Consider the following 15,553-nt stretch of genomic DNA (forward strand, 5'->3'; position numbering starts at 1 on the left):
GACTGGAACTGTAAATGTTCTCAAAGGTAAATTGAAGCAGTGAATTCATTTTCAGGGATTTATTATTTTATTCTGAGAACCACAAACACATAACAGATTAGAATATACTTCATACAAAATCTCCTCTATCGCATCTGTCTAGAGGTTTTTATATAATATAAATAAATACAAAGGAGAAAGTTGTTAGGTAGAAATTAAAACATCAAATCACATTCATGAACATTATGTACAAAAACACAGTGAACTGGAACTGAAATGCTTTACAGGAAATATGAAGAATAACAACATTTATATGAAGCAATTATGTTGCCAAATATCTTCACTGCCTCTCACAATGTTGTTTTTCCTTCTGCAGACCCCTTCCTCACATTTTCATAAAGTGCCCAATTGTGGTTTGGGGCTTAAAAACACATTATTATTTTTTAAAATAGCTCCATTGACAGAACTTAGGTAACTTTTACAGGCTACAGTCAGTATTTACATGTTAACATTATACCGTTCACTCAAGTCATGAAAGATTGACTAATGAGTACAAGGACACAGGATCATGTAAGTGCAGTTAGCCGTATTAATGCTACATTACTGTATATGGAGTTTACGACGTCATTACCACATGAAATCTCATTGGCAAAAGTCCTGCCATCCTGAACTTTGCTCATCAGTTCTGTTTTGATTCAAATGTTTCATAAACTCAAAGGTCAAAAAAGAAATCAAAACAGGGCAGGGCAGGGCAAGAAAAACACCTGCATACAATATGCATGTACTTACATGTAAGACCTAAAATGCTCATCAGCTGTATTGGTACGCTTAATGTATCTACATTAAAGCTGACACACAGTCATTCATAATGCACATGCACAGACACACAACAAGCCCAAACAATGTGTGTGTGTGTGTGTGTGTGTGTGTGTGTGTGTGTGTGTGTGTGTGTGTGTGTGTGTGTGTGTGTGTGTGTGTGTGTGTGTGTGTGTGTCTGTGTGTCTGTGTGTGTGCCAACAAACATCGCACAGTTTCCTTCAAGAGTGTACATGGTGCAAATGCACAGTGTAAGTGAAGCTGAGAAACTCATCCCAAATGGTGATTGGTTTCAGTCTGTATTCAAAGCAGTTAGTTGGTTTTGACATCTTCCCTCAGATAATTATCTGTTCTCTGCACAATCGCTTCATGACTTGATCTCAATGACTTTGATGAAAGGGAGGGGTTTGTTAGAAGAGTTGGATGGCCTGATTGGTTTACTGAGGAGAAAATAAGGAGAGAGAAACAACATGAAAACAATTCAACAGTATGAAATGTACTGTATGAAGATGCACAACTAGATAAGGCAAATATTTGAGTGATTCAGTGAGTGTACTAATTTGAATCTGTGTACTAATCTGAAGACTATGAGTATAATAAGTTACCTGTAGACAATCTGGGGGTTACGCTCTGATGAAAGATAGGAATTTGACCGCTGCCCTCCCAGGAAGTAGTCCATCTGGTCATGCATCTCTCGGTTCTGCACACACAGGAAGTGTAGTGGAGAAATAATATTCATTATATACATATGCATTTCAGTATTCTGTTAACCTGTGTTAGGCCTTGTTAGCATGTCCTTGTGTATCTCTCTCATAGCGTGTGGAAGTGCTGTGGACTGGGCTCCCACTAAGGCACTGGTAAGACACCACCTGAGGCCTTGTTATGTCTTACGTTTACTGTGTGCTGAACTCCCCTTCTACAAGATATATATTAAAATACTAGTTTGTGATTTAAATTTGTTTACTGGACACTTGACATTATTCCAATTCCTGTTTCTTACTGACATCTTTTTGAAGTTCCACTAAAATGCCAATAAAAAAAGGTCCTCACCTCAGCCTCCAAGAAAGCCACTTTCTCCTCCAGCTCTTTGATCACGCGGTCCCGCTCCTGAATCACCATGCGAGAGTTCTGGAGCTAAAGACGAGCAAACACACAGTCAAACACTGACGCCTGCACAAATATAAACATGGAGACAATGTGTTTGCTCTGCAGAATCTCACACATGCGCGTCTCACCTGTTCAATCATGTGTCTGACTTTCCTCTGCTGGCATTTCAGCATGTCGTCCAGATGGTGGATCTTTTCTTTGAGAATAGCCACCTCCTTCTCCAACTGCTCAGCCCTAAAAATACATACAGTTATGAGAACCGCTAGTGGTTGGATTGTCATTGTTTGCAATGGGATACTTTTGTCTGTTTTTGTGTGTGTGTGTGTGTGTGTGTGTGTGTGTGTGTGTGTGTGTGTGTGTGTTAGCTGACCTCTGCTCTCCTTTGGGGCCTTCCTCTCTGATCTTGCGTAGTTCTCGTAGTTCCTCCTCGCGGCTGCGAATGGCCTCCCGCAGGGTGGAGCTCTCCTGCTCCATCCCTCCCAGCAGCCTCTGGAGCTCTTCAAGGCGCTTGTCTTTCTTCTCATTAGCTTCTTCTGTGTTCTTCAACTTCTCCTCCTGTTCGCTCAGACACTCCCTCAGCCTGCTGCCTTCAGCCTGGAGGAGACAGGGAGTTTAGTGCATCCGAAATGCTGAGTACATCATTTGTAACGATGCATAATGAATGTAAAAACAAGCTCCATGTCTGTGTTACCTGCAGCCTGTCCTTTTCCTCTTGGTGTTTCTTCTCTGTTTCTTGGAGCTGTGCATATAAGCGCTTACTGACTTCTCTCAGTTTGGTTCTCTCTGCTTCATCCTCTGCTTCCTGATAGATAAAGAATAAATGGTTAGATTTGCAGACAGATTCATATTTTAATAATGATGTAATGTAAAATCATGTTTAGGCAGAGGAGTGAGCAAAGCAAGCTCAGTGGGTTTGGCCGTCGTAAAGAAAACAGGCGTAGCAATGTGCGTCACTGGAGCGGTTGGATCATGACCAGCATTTCTCTCCTATTTCTGCAACGCTTTTGTGAGTAAGCTGTAGTGTGACTCACAGATGAAGGCTATAATTGGTGCCAAAACAATTAAACCAAAACACACTGGTGTCAGCGCTGTTGTGTTAGCACAAAACATTACTGACATGCAAAAAGTGCGTGGCTCAAAGACAGCAACACAACTATGAAAGGATGAAGCATCTGTGGAATGCTGGGAACAATAAGGAGGGCCTGAATACAATAACAGATGCAGGCAGAGGAACAGTGTGTGCTGGAAAAGCTCCCTCGCATGTTTTCATACACCCTGGGGTGCGGATTTACTCTGGCTGCCTTTTGAATCCTTTCTTTTACCCTATATCACATATCTGTTTGTCTCCCTGTTTAACTTTTCACCTGCTTTCCCTGTGTGCCTCTGGGGTTGAGTGTCAAGAGATCACTTTACAGGCATCACACTGGCACACAATGTCCACAAATAAATGGCTGCAAGGTTTGATTTTTTGCATTGCTCTGCTGTACAAATACCGTATACATGCAACCTTGAATAGAGGTTGTTCACGTGAGAGGCGGCTCACCTGTACGTCAGCTTTAGCTCCTCCCTTGGGGGCAGACGAGCTGCTCTTTCTGAACGGAGCGCTGACCCTCCACCCGTTTGTGTGTGGCTGGAGAGAGAAAAGAAGGAAATGAGCAAGGAAAGAGTGAAAAATGTGGATGAGAAATGTGGCGGAAATACCATTAAGCACACAGGATGTAATTTTAACAATAGCAAGAGCAGAAAAAAACTGCTCAAAATAGACCTACCTTGTTTTTGGCTGCCATTTGCTCCCTCAGTGTCTTCAGGCAATACCTCACCTGTGTGAAATACAAACATAATGGTGAGTTACTGATATAATTTTTTTAAATGTCACCATGTGTGTGTTTTAGTAGGTGTGTCTTTCAATTGATCAACACAAGACATTCATCATCAGCAGAGGTAGAATGAGAGAGGAGCGCGAGAGCCAGGAGGAATTTGCATGACGCAAACATACAAAATCTTACATAATCCAGGAGACAGGGTTGAGACACTGAAGAGTTCAAGTGTGTTTGTTTGAGACAGTCAAAAGTTAGATTTTGTCCAGACACTGACCTCCTGTATCTGTGAAACTTCATCTGATAGCATCTTCAGGCTCTGCTGATGTTTCTGCTGCTCTTGTCTGCGGGCTTCTAGATACACCTATAACAGAGAGGGACACATGGGTGTTAAACTCCAAAGAGACCATAAAAATAATATAGTCATACATGTCCTGTTTTAAAAAAAAAAACATTAAAGTGCCACACCCACCTTGATGACCTCCACCTGCTCCTCTGTAGATTTGACCGGCTCCTGAGTCAGAGCTGTCCTGTCACTGGCCGGCTGCACAAGTGCAAACGCACGTCCAATTGGCTGGAGAGATGAGAGAGAGCAGAGGAGTTAACAGTGTTGCATGATCACGGGCGGATGTGTGTGATACATTTACACACATCAAAAGCAAATGTGAACATGAACTACGTCATTGTGCTTTGCTAACACCAGAGGACGAGTCGGAGAAGATTTGTATTCAATATTGCTAACGCATATTTAGAAGAGCACCAATGAATTGCAGTCAGGAGTTTAAAACTTAAAGCGTCGAGTGTAACAGAATGCATCTACAATTATCTGCTTTTTTCAGTCGTGTCCCGAGCAAATTATTCTCATATGCGTGTGACTGACTATGGGGCTCTATAATCAGGAGGCAAAAACATTTAACCATAATCACTAAGGAGATCTAAACTCTCCTGTAAATATTGCATGCTTCTTTGGAGATGGTGAACAGACTTGGTTAAAACCATAAACAGAGAAAGAGGGAGGGATATGCAGAAGAAGGTGGGGAGATGTTATGTAACTCATAAGACTTTGGCACTGGTTTTGGTAGAACAATGGTTATCTTGAGAAGTTTTCTGCAACCTTGTGTGGGAACCACACTAATGAAAAGCTGATGGCAGCTCTGGCATGTTTACATGTTGTTTGTGTCTCTGTACAATTTGTGTGTAGGAACACGGTGTGATGTATATATGCTAGTTCTGAGCAGAGCAAATTCTTTAGGATCATTCAGATGATTAACTGTCTGAACTTTCATATCCAAATAAGGAACAACAGCAACTTCACTGCTAAAGAAAATACTGTGAAAATAATATAGAAATCGCAGCTCAATCTCCCTCATGTCTTACAACAAATATGACCAATGTATACATAAAAAAAATATTTAAATGTTGCAGCATGGTATCTAAAATAGATTATAGCACAACTTGACTGACGCATCCAAGTAAGTAGGATGTATCCAAGTAGTATCCAAATCACATACGTAAAACTAAAAATGATTAATGTCATTTCATACTACTTTCCATTGCTTTTCCGTGCTCTTGTAATGTTGACTCTTCTGGTGTTACAGTCCAGACTGTAGGCTAAGTTATGAGGTGCAGGAATTTCTTACCTTGTCCCTGTGCTTCTGCTCTGGGCTCCGCACTGCCTGGTGCTGGTCGTGCAGTGTGAGCCGCAGTCGCCTACACCCCTCCTGAAAAAGGCGATCAAGAAGGGAGAAGATGAAATGAATCCACAAAGAGACCGTTATGTGATGGAGAGACTGATTGAGCACTATTTTGAGGTGGAGAAAAAAAAGAGGAGGAGAGACTGAGTCATAGTCACTGAACGAGACAGAAAAGGAGGGAGAGAGGGGCCGTATTCAGTAAGAAGAGAGGGGTACAGGCGTCAGAGAGAAAGCAAAAGTTTTTCACAGCTGGACAGAGACAGATTGTTTGATTTAAATTGTGTGCTATGGACGTCATAGGGACTTAGGCGGAAACTCTCCAAACGCCCAGAGCCAATTGGAAGCAGGAGCTGGATTTCTGGGAAAGGGGGGCAGAAAATGTAATGTCAAGCTAGACGGAACATTTCCATGGCAACAAAATCCCACAGTAGCCATAAACTCTCTGGCATGCTAACAATATGAGAGGGAGTAAGCCAGAGACAAAACAATGCACAGATGCAACACCCGAGAAAACACAACACACAAAGTTTTCTTTCTTTTCTTTTTTTTGAGAGATTATAATTTTGGAATTTTGCCTTTTCTTATTTTAGAGTTGGTATAGCAAGACAGGAAACAAGGGAAAAAAGGGGGATGTGGCATGTAACAGGGGTCTCCTGGCTGGGAATCAAGCCATGGACATTGTGCCCCTTTCCAGTTTTCTTTTAGACTCAGGAGAGAACTCCCTTTAACTGGTCTCGGCCAGGATGTGGGTGTGTGTCCTGCAGCTCAGGGAAGCCCCTTATAATTGATATCCAGTGTGTGTGTGTGTGTGTGTGTGTCTGTGTGTGTGTGTCTGTGTGTGTGTGTGTGTGTGTGTGTGTGTGTCTGTGTGTGTCTGTGTGTGTCTGTGTGCGCGTGCAACTATAAGTATGCGGATGTGAGGGAGGAGGTCAAAGTCATTATATAACTCATTCCAAGCAAAACATCTTGTTCCGTTCTGTTTATTTTACGTGAAATTTTAGGTACGATGTTTTCCCAGCATCTAAATTTATGTCAACTCTGAGACATGGAACAGGAAAAGAAGATATGGTTGCAATGTTCTTCTGTGGTTAAACCTGGCAAACACTTACAAACACACACATGCAACCAATTACATAACTGAAGAGCACACATCATCAGATTCACTGGTGATATATTATATTGGTTTAATTGGTTAATAAGTAATGAGTCTGGTGGAGGGTAACAGAGTATGTGTGGAATTTGACTAATGTCAGTTCTTTCACTGATCATTACAAACATGTGTGCGTGCATTTCTCTATGAGACTATGGCGTACGTGCGACTGGGTGTGTGTGTATATTAATTTGTTATTTATCCTATCATACCTCATTATTCGGTTTCATTGGTTTCCTTTGCAGGACAAAAGGACCAGCTATGGTATGCTACCTTGCACGCTCTGTTTTGGCAGCTGATAGGACAATGTCACGTCAAGGTCCATTTAATAGTTGTTATGGAGTTTCAACTATATCTCTTGATTAGAGCTGCAACACTTTGTCCAATGACAGATCATTCGATCAACAGAAAACTGATCTGCAACTATGCTGAAAATGTATTAATTGTTTTAGTCTTTTTTAAAGTAAAAATGACAAACATTCCTCAGTTTCAGCTGGGCACTTGTGAGGATCTGCTGCTTCAAATGTTAAGTGCGTTACAAATGAAATGTATAATCATTTTTTATTGTTGTGATCATTTATATCATTATTAATAAATTCAATATAGTGGGGGTTTTAGACTAGACAATTTGAGGCTTCTGGGAAACTGTGACAGACATTTTGCACAGTTTTTTGGCGTTTCATAGACCAGATGATTACTTGATTAATTGAGAAAGTAATCTGCAGATTAATCGATAATGAAAATAATCATGAATTGCAGCCGTACTCTTGATCTTCATCAGCAGAGTCCCAGTTGTCATAGAATTGTAGATGGTTAAATTTCCATTTATCCTGAGTTTTATTGAGATTTTAAAAAAAGCTCAACAATTTCACCAACATGGATAAGATGTGCTCAGAAAAAAAGAAAATTTAACATCTACAATCAGGTGAACTGGTCAAAAGCTGCAGAAGAGCTGCTAAAGGGACCTTAAAGTGATTTGTCAACTGCTGCTTAAAACAACAAGACTGAATTTTTATGATTGATTGTTTTAGCAGCTCAAGAATGGCATTGAAAGTGAATAAAGGCATTTCTACTGTGGCGTCTATGCAGAGTGCCCTTGCATTGATGTTAGACAGACAGAGGAAATGACCTGGATTGTGTAATACCATGATAAAAAGCGGTGAGCAGTTATAAAAGAAAAGCTGTGTTCTGTAGCATACAGGAGGTCTTTATTATTAGCTGCTTATCTGCTGAGGAAGTACAGTAATGGAAGAAAAAGTAGAGGGGGCCATGAGCCTGAAAAAGCAAGCAGAGATCAGAAAAAAGTAACAAGAACAATACAAGTCTGCAGAGGAAATAACAGATGGGGGTAGGGGTTTAACTCCAACAAACAAAAGTGAGGGAAAATGAAAGCAAAAAAATCCCTCACTTCTTCTACATTCTTTCCTCTCATATTACACCTGAAAGCTCGAATAGGGCACAGTGATTAGGGGGAGGAAAAGAGAAGAGGGGGAGAGAAAGGGGAACAGTGGGAGAGTTGTTAAGAAGGAATCCATCATTATACAATTTCTCGGGTCCTTCGTGGACAACCAAAGACTCTGTTAATCCTCACTCTGCCATCAACCATTTACACTAGTCTCTCTGTCTATGTTCTCTTTCATATCCACACACACAAATACCGTCTATACCACCTTCAAAGATAACCTGTAATACTAGACTTTCCCGGGAACACAAACAAAGGGACCATCATGGATGGTGACGCATGCACGCACACGTACACAGCCATTCACACACAGGAAAATACACACAAACACGCATACACAGCACACAAAGTACACACCACCTTTATAACAAGGCAGATATCTGAAACTAAGCACACACAGCGGCCACACTGCTGGATGCACCGACAATGGGCACAAAAGATCACAGTGTATAGCCGGGCTGAAGGGCTTAAAGGGTAGGAAGATGCTTTTGTTTTGGACTTTGGCATCAAGAGGCCTGTAAATCATCTGGGTTAAATTAGCTGAGGGGGCCACTACCTAACCGGGAATGCTGCTGATAAACAGAAAAAATCTGGGGCAAAAGTACAGATATCCCTGTATGTGTTATATAACCCTGTATATAGCTCTGCATGATATATAAAACCACACATCTTATATAAAAGTGTTCTGATCTCTGAACTGGTTGTGATAGTAAATCATCCTCTCGTGCCTCCAGGTGCTTACCACAAGTGATTCTTCAAGTATGTGTGAGTGTGTGATTGCACTTCACAATCCATTAAATCACTCCATCCCTCTCCATCTGTTCTGCTTTCCCACCTGCTGCACAATTGTCACTACTATCTTTTATCCCACTTGCATCATAAACCTTCTGCCGGCGAGGTCCTGATCCGACAGATGAGAGCTGACAACACAGGTGCTCGGACTGCAGGTATCGCTTCAGATGTGTCAAAACTGCTCCCAAAATGATATTTCCTTCAATACTTCACATATATAAGGAACAAGGTACATTTGTTTTTCTCTAAAAATCCTTTGTCATCATTAACATAACCTGCCAAACTCCTCTGTGTGTCCATGTTTAATGTTGTCTTAACACAAACAGATGAGCAGGAAGTTTGCTGTAGCAAAATACAGTTTTAACTCAGCAAAGTTGTTACTAAGACGTGGAAATATTTGTTTGAAGAATGATTAAACAAGAATTGTGGAACTGAGGCCAAAGAACACATTCGATGTCAAGTTTTGACTCGATCTTTTGGGCACATTTTGGTCGGTACTTAACAAGTCTGATCAAGAGGTTGAATGTCCATCCTATGCAGGTACTGGTGAGTTTTAGATAGAGCTATTAGTTATTGAGAAAGAAAAACAAATGGCAACTATTTTGATAATCATTTTAGTCATTTTTCATGAAACGATGCTAAAAATATTTTATACATCATATTATATAATAATAAATTAAATACCTTTGGCTTGTAGACTGTTAACTGGAAAAAGAAAGTCATTTGAATATGTCCCTTTGGGCTATGGGACATTTTTCACTATTTTTTGACATATCATAAACTAAATGAATAATCAAATAATGAAAAAAGAGCAGATTAATCGGTAATCAAATAGTGAAACGTGCAGCCCTAGTTTAAAGTATGTCCTCTCTTGATTAAATCCTTAAACATCTAATGGCTCATGTCACTCAGCTCAGTTGTAGTACTCAGGATATTGACATGATTTATGACTGACAGGTCTGGGTCTTCAGTCAGTCAACAGTGTGTGCAAACTAAAAGGTTAAATAAACTTAGTTGAGCTGGGGTGTGAAGTTCAGTGTTTGGTGGATTGCGTGTGAATACCTGACCAGGTGAACCATGACCGTAAGTAGCAAGTCCAAGAAAACAGTCTATGATTGTGAAGCCAGACGGACTTGTACTAATCGATGACTTCCCTCACTGAGTTGTGTTCTACTGTCTACATTTTTCTGTTGCGTGTGAAGCAGGTGTGCCCCTCAACATAGATCTATTAATCTGTCATGTTTGGCTCATTCCCAGTCAATGATGTCAGACACTCCTGACTGAGGATGAGGAAAGATGGAGGGAATGTGTGAAGTCACACAACGCAGAGAAACCAAATGTCTGGAGGGATAATTGTTGCATTATTTAAAAAGTGCCTACGAGGAGAGGAAAATAGTTTCGGTATATTGTGTCAGTAGTTTACGAGAAACTGTACCACATGTTTCAAATCATTTTTATGAAAAAAATGGTTACATTTGGAAACTTTGTTGATTATTTTGTTTCAAATTCAGGGCCTGTTGTCCCTTCTCTTTTATCTCAGATCATATAATCTCAGTTCCAGTAAACCTTTTAACAAAACAACACTGAAGACCTTTCAATGCTACATCAGGCACATCCCTCCTCCTCATGTACCCTCACAGACATATCCCTGATAAACAGTATGGCTGTTTTTGTATATTATCTTTCAAACACACAGTCATTTAGAAGTGAAATAGTATGGATGCTTTATTTAGACCTGAATATCCATATCAGATATGCAAATACTGTAGGTGAATAACTATTTGACTATGGGATTCGTCTTTGATAAAGACAAATTTGTGTTCTGTATGAAGCTGATGCAAATGTGGTATCAGCTGCATGTTAAAATGTAATATATGTAATACATCTTGAGCAAAAGGCTGAATAAATATGGACTTTCATATATTGCTTCACAGCACATTCCTCAACACAATTAATCAGTTTATTAGGTGTGAGTGGTCCTGCCCTTTGTACACCCTTCCTAGCAGTTAAATACTTACACAACACTCACTGATATTTAAGTCTAGACCTTTAGCATTGACACAGATGTACAATCAGGCTTTCAAATTCTGCACTGGTATTTGAAGCTATTATAATCATAATTGGTCAGATCCTGGCTGAGAGTGTTGTCCCTGTTAGTGAATATCACCTAATATGAGCTCTGTGGATCTGTCTGCTGTCTGCTTCTGGTATTGAGCTCAGCAGGAGGTAGCTAATAGGTGAAAGTGTCAAGTTGCTCCGAAACCTCATAAACCACAATGCAGGTTTGCTTTTCCAGGCGAGGTAAATGATTGAACCATTACTGCCAAAGACAGAGGACAAAGCATGGATGCGTGACATTGACAGCTGCTGATCACTCATTTAGAAGTATCAGGCAGCAAAGCAAGCACACAAATAGAAGAAGAGTGCCGTTTAATCCTGTTTTAAACAACTTCACATGCACAGGTGGTGCTCATACTGCACCAGCAAAGCTTTAGGTTAGCAGAGCTGCCTTCACTGTCTGTCACAACTGCAACCTTAAGCCCTTAAATGATGTGAGCAGAAGGCACCTGTGACAGGCACAGATGTTATTTGGACTAAATTAACACTGAGCTTCTGTCTCTACATCTACAGCAGGCTATATGTGAGTAGTGGGTCTTTGGGGGTGTTAGGGGATAATACTTTAATGACTTAGAACAGAGTATTAATAGTCACTTAGAGCAGATGAAGCCACTCAGCCAAAATATCTATGAAAGAGTCACAAAATCACACAGAGCCTCTAAATAGTCCACAAAACTGAGCAGTAAAGAAAAGAAAAACAATAACTGAAAAAGGACAGATCCCAAACTTAAGCAAAAAGTGGGAGAAAAGTAGAGGTTTTAATTTAGTAGGCTAATTTATTGATCCATTCATTGCTTATGCTTCCCATAATGCGCCCGCTCAAAAAGGAAATAAACACAAACAAACACAATTACATTTACTTAAAATGAAATTTTAAAAAAGGGGAATACATCCTGTAATTACATTATTTGAAGAAGTAAGTGACTTACCCCATTATCTTGATATCTGATGTTCTCAACAGTGCACAGACTTCTCGTCCCTCCGTTCATCTTTTCGACACTGATAGAATGATAAATACTCCACAAACAAATAAATAAATAAATAAATGAGAGGGGCGATATATAAAGCTTCCTTTCTCTGCTAGAAGAAGTTGTCGGTGTGTGTGTATGTGTGTGTCTGCGGCTTGTCCACAGTAGCAGCTGCTGTTTTCAGTCCTCTGACCGGGTGTGTGTGTGTATGTTAATGTGTGATCTGCTTTCGTTTCCTCTCGGCAGCCTGTAAGAACTTTTCTCATGTCGTCACTGTGGGAGTGAGCCACGCCAGCCCGCCCACAACCCGACCGAAACAGCCAAATAGGGAACTGTGGAAACAGGGAATATTTGTGCTGGGAGGGTTAGTCCCCTACCACCTGCTGCCTGTAGTCCGGTGACTTATGAAACAATAGCCTCCATAAACGTTTAATTGTAACACCTGACTATTACTTCAGGAAATAATAATGATCCCTCACTCATATGCTCACACCTAGTCTGTTTATCAACTGTACAACATATAACAGGAGTGGAAAATAAACTTATCTGAGACTTTAAATAACAAGGCGGAAATTGAATATAATATTCATGAATATGTTTAAATTAGTGTATAATCACCTGAAAATAAGAATTGTTGTGTTTTTGTTAACTTACAGTAAAATGAGCCCTTTTATATTTACATAGAGACGAGGTCCTTTTCCACTGAGCCTGCCATGTTGCACCGCGATGTTTCTACAGTAACCCAGAATTGACAAATCAAGCACTGGCTTTAGAGACAGCCTTAAACATTTTTCTTGAGTTTTGCAGCCACCATAGGTTCTCCTACACACTTGGTTTCAAACTGCAACTTCGAAGCTGGATGCCAACAAATCCCTCACACTGGTCCTTTAAACCAGTGGTCCTTTTTACAAGATCCCCCAAACTGATACAAATTAGAGCACGGACCCCCATATAATAAAAAAATGGTTCCAGGGTCCCTCATCTGATAAAATATTTTCTTTTAAATTAGGTCAAAGTTGACCTACAGGACTCAATTCAGTGATTTAAAGCCCTCTTTAAAAGTGTTTTTTCAGCATATAGTGGCCTTTTTCAGCAACATACTTAAAAGGTTTGATTAATTATACATTGATTTATATTCAATTGATCCTGATATCAGCAAATCACAAATATTAAATTTTACATTACCGCTCACCATCTTTCACAGCATTCTGTAATGTATCTGAGTACTTTTTCTGAAGTTTAAAGCAGGCTGTACAATATTAAAATGACTTTGCAGAGACTTGGCGCCTGCTTGAGATAATCTCCCACAATGAACACCATGCTACTCTTTGTTTTGTGCCTTATTGTTGTGTGGTTAATACCACAAAGATATTTAAATTCCGTCTGTACTTGTAACTATATCACCACAAAAGGACAATGCAACTTTGACAAAAATAAATGCAGACTTGCTGATTGTGACATTTGAGACCAAATCTATTTTTTTAATAAAGTCCAAAATCACAAACCAAAAATTTGGCTATAGTTTTTTTTATGTCATGTGAAAATGAATAGGAACCAATTGATACTGGAATGTAGGGAGACATATAAGTATAGAAATATAAAAACTGTTGACAGCATGTAAAATATGTAGTACATAAGCTAAACCATACTGAATGAACCAGATTTATGACTGTTTTTCAACAGTAATTCATTGCACATATGAGCACATTTTTCCTGAGTTGACTGCAGTCACACAAAAGGAACAAGATGACCAAGCAAAAGTAACAGAATGCGTTTCCCCGCTGGCATTCAGCTGATTCCAGCAGCAGCTGAACTAGGCCGGCACAGACCTCAAATTGGATAAAGACTTTAATGGCATTAATGGCTGTTGAGAAGTAAACAACAGCTCACTGTGGCATACAAGGGATGATACTTATTGTATCTGAAACAGCCACAGAAACAACACACACAAACAGATACATGTATGGGGGGGGGAAACTCACATTCATCAGGCAATCAACATATTTAAAAGGTGAAGTTTTTAGTAAGAAAATGTTTTCAGATACCACTTTATTACAACAGACTGCAAACCAGGAATATACTTTTATCAGAGTGGGTGTTTCTTTATAATGGCTGATTTATCAGTTGGAATGAAGCTCTCCCACATACACACCAGAGCATCAACAAACACACCTAAATCTTCATTATGTGTCTCAGGTATGACACAATGATATAGGCCATAATTATGTGTTTACATCACAAAGTCGACCGGACTCAGACAAACTGATCCAGAGATCAGACAGTTATGATAACTGTGTATGCTTACATACATACACGTCTGAGACTATGGAGTGACTCAGAGTTCTGCTATTCACACTCGTTAAAGATGCAACCAAATGAAAAAGAGCTCAGAACACTGTCTAATAAAACAGGAGTACACAAAGTAAGGTCACATTCGGGTGCAGAGGGTTTAAAAGTGCACTGGAATGACACAGAGTCACTGTGAGGTGATACATTGATGATTCGTTCATGAAAACAATGATGACAGCATAAGCCAAGACTAAAAACAGCACATTATGGTTAACCACCCTTTTTTCTACTCCTTCATTATCATCAGGGCTGTAACTACTATTGAGAAAGCTGAGGTCATGTCCTCTCAACTTGATAGCTGGATGGATATTTATAGCACTGGCGTATGAAAAGGTTACAGTCCACTCCCTGCTTTTTTCCTTTGTTGTATCTTAATGAAAACAGAACAGTTAGAAACACATATTGATTTTGAACTGTTGTATCCAAGCCTAAAAAGACTTGTATTTCCACATGCAGGGCTGCATTCCTCCAAAACAACATATGTAATTGCACACACACACAGACACATGCCACTATTTCAAAACACAACACACCCAGCGCTTTACAAATCGGCCCTCAGGTTTGAATTTGCACCTGGAAAGCTGTAATGATATGGAAACCCAATCCCACCCATGGAAAGTATGTTCTGTCATCATTTACAGACTAACAAAACAGGTACTGCACAGTATATGCTGGCACTGTACAGGTTTGGTTGCACTGGATGGGTGGTGCAGTATCATGTAAACTGCAGCAGGTTCTACAGTAAATATTAAAGGTGTGACTTCATGCCAAAAAAAATGGGTTCAGAGTAAAGATTTTAAAGCTCAATTCCCGGCAACCAGGAAGGGAAGAGGGCTTTTTCAGGTCTTTTGTAGATCAATAGCACAATAGGAGTTTGAGTAAGTTTGTCAAAATCAGCGAGAAACACAGACACCTCTGAGGCACAGACGCCACTGAGGTGTCTCAAAATAGTCAAGCACAGTCGGGTTATGAGTGCCAACATACCAAATAGGATGTAAACACATAAATAACCAAAGGGCCTGGTGAAGTGTCCCTCCAGGGTGCAGATTTTCATCTCTTTTTAAAATGAAGGAAAAAACAAACGCCTGAAGTGATGAAAAATATTTTTTATTCCCATTACGGTAAAGAGATTTTTGCTGATATCCAAAAAGCTTTTGGAACAGTTTCTGTGTTGCAAGCAGGGTTATCTTGTGATATCACATTTTATATTTTTAGTTCTGTAGCAGTTCCTCTGAACCTGTTTTGCAGTTCTTAGTAGTACATTCCTACATTCCTGATGTGCCTCACCCTGCGGTGCTCCT

General features: G+C 40.0%; 2 protein-coding genes across 2 annotated transcripts in view; one reads left to right on the plus strand and one right to left on the minus strand.

The window, feature by feature from the left end:
- slc50a1 (solute carrier family 50 member 1) overlaps positions 1–15,553 on the plus strand; it is a 390,175-nt gene that overhangs the window by 78,779 nt on the left and 295,843 nt on the right. The window lies entirely within an intron of this gene.
- On the minus strand, positions 58–12,093 carry tuft1a (tuftelin 1a). Its single transcript, XM_062422503.1, has 12 exons — positions 11,865–12,093; positions 5,360–5,440; positions 4,192–4,293; positions 3,997–4,083; positions 3,672–3,722; positions 3,446–3,532; positions 2,594–2,704; positions 2,273–2,496; positions 2,031–2,136; positions 1,846–1,929; positions 1,401–1,495; positions 58–1,235 (listed from the first exon to the last, which is right to left on the minus strand). The coding sequence occupies exons 1-12, from the start codon at positions 11,922–11,924 to the stop codon at positions 1,163–1,165; spliced, it is 1,161 nt and encodes a 386-aa protein (XP_062278487.1). The 5' UTR covers positions 11,925–12,093; the 3' UTR covers positions 58–1,162.

This window comes from Scomber scombrus, chromosome 7 (assembly GCF_963691925.1).
Source record: "Scomber scombrus chromosome 7, fScoSco1.1, whole genome shotgun sequence".
Lineage (NCBI taxonomy): Eukaryota > Metazoa > Chordata > Actinopteri > Scombriformes > Scombridae > Scomber > Scomber scombrus.

What these genes read in the sequence shown, in the direction of transcription:
- tuft1a (XM_062422503.1), bottom strand. Translation starts at nt 11,924, where the DNA reads ATGAACGGAGGGACGAGAAGTCTGTGCACTGTTGAGAACATCAGATAT. An exon ending in AGCAGAAGCACAGGGACAAG is followed by an intron (nt 4,294 to 5,359) that starts GTAAGAAATTCC and finishes TCATCTCTCCAG; the next exon opens with CCAATTGGACGTGCGTTTGC. An exon ending in TCAGACACATGATTGAACAG is followed by an intron (nt 1,930 to 2,030) that starts GTGAGACGCGCA and finishes GCTCGTCTTTAG; the next exon opens with CTCCAGAACTCTCGCATGGT.